The sequence below is a fragment of the Priapulus caudatus genome, unplaced genomic scaffold (genome assembly GCF_000485595.1).
Source record: "Priapulus caudatus unplaced genomic scaffold, Priapulus_caudatus-5.0.1 Scaffold90, whole genome shotgun sequence".
Classification (NCBI taxonomy): Eukaryota; Metazoa; Priapulida; class Priapulimorpha; order Priapulimorphida; family Priapulidae; genus Priapulus; species Priapulus caudatus.
In genome coordinates, this window is record NW_014577151.1 from 44,872 (window position 1) to 46,124 (window position 1,253).

Genomic DNA, 1,253 nt, shown 5'->3' on the forward strand with positions numbered 1-1,253 from the left:
ATATATATTAAATATAATGAAACGTTGCGCCCTTTTATGTACTAAACACTCTTACTTTTACTCTTACTTTTACTTTAGTACTTTTACTAGTACTTTTACGTTCTTTTAGCAGTTTTAAGAATTAGAAAAAAATATGGCGACGTGCAAGCAAAGACCATATACAATTCATTGTATACCGTATTTGGTGTGAGTGCTGTTTGCATGAAAGGTTTGATCGACTGGTGATTGGCGATCGATCTGACGAATCATAGCAGCGCAGCCATAAAATGTAGCCATGACAACCGATCTAAATCTCTCTCCGATACAGAGGTGAAAGCTCAAGGGCAAAATAATTTCCCGCGTCAACGTACACCGAAATGAGCACGATAAAATCCAATGCTTTGATTTTCATCTACTTTATTAAAGGCGTAACACGTGTACAAAGTTTCATTGTAGGCCTAACCTTAATAATACGGCGATGAGTATTCCAAACGTATGCATGCTTTGTTCTTGCGGCGATATGCTTAATCTAAACGGGATCTAAACTTACGCTAAAGAACACATTCGCGTTGATAAAGTGTCATGAAGGTAGCAATTTTAAATTCGTCGAAAAGTAAATAGTTAGCAGCACTGCACGCGGCATTATTATTATTATTATTGCTGGTAGGTAGAGTGAAATTCACATATATATGAGATGTAAGTCTCGGCAAAACCCAAAGTCGTGGTTTATAATCACGTTATATGCTTGTCCAGATAATCGGTACAGATTTGTGCGTACTACGTTGTTAAGAAACGAACTCCTACTACAATTATTTTTTACGGAGTGTAGGGAGAAAACTATTGCTATATATGTATATATTATATCTACGTTGCTTGACGGCGCATTGGAATCGGTTGAAATTGACTGCCTTGCAGCTTTACCGGTAGATGGCACTGCGACTCGGTCCTCAGACGCGCTCGCCTTAAATTATTGCAGGTTCTTGTCGACTATGTACTCGCCGAGGCCGGTGCCAGCACGCTCGAACTTGGTGGCCATCGTGGACAGTTCCTCCATGGCATCGTACTGCTCGGTGAGGAACACGGTCTCGACAAAGTCTATCAGCTAAAACACGGGGATATATAACGATGTAGTGTAATATTCCGTTATAGACACAAGCGCAGACGCTGACACACGCACACAGACGAGCACATACACACACGCGCGCGCGCACACACACACACGCACACACGCACACACACACACACACACACACACACACACACACACACACACA

The 1,253-nt window shown here is 41.7% G+C and overlaps 1 protein-coding gene across 1 annotated transcript in view; it reads right to left on the reverse strand.

Moving 5' to 3' along the window:
* Positions 1 to 379: 379 nt before the first annotated feature.
* The window catches only part of LOC106804841 (ferritin-2 heavy chain-like), a 16,144-nt gene continuing 15,270 nt past the window's right edge, over positions 380 to 1,253 (reverse strand). The window contains exon 3 of the mRNA XM_014806197.1: positions 380 to 1,081. Coding sequence (XP_014661683.1) covers positions 947 to 1,081 — 135 coding nt within the window. The 3' untranslated portion in view covers positions 380 to 946. The remainder of the gene's footprint in view (positions 1,082 to 1,253) is intronic.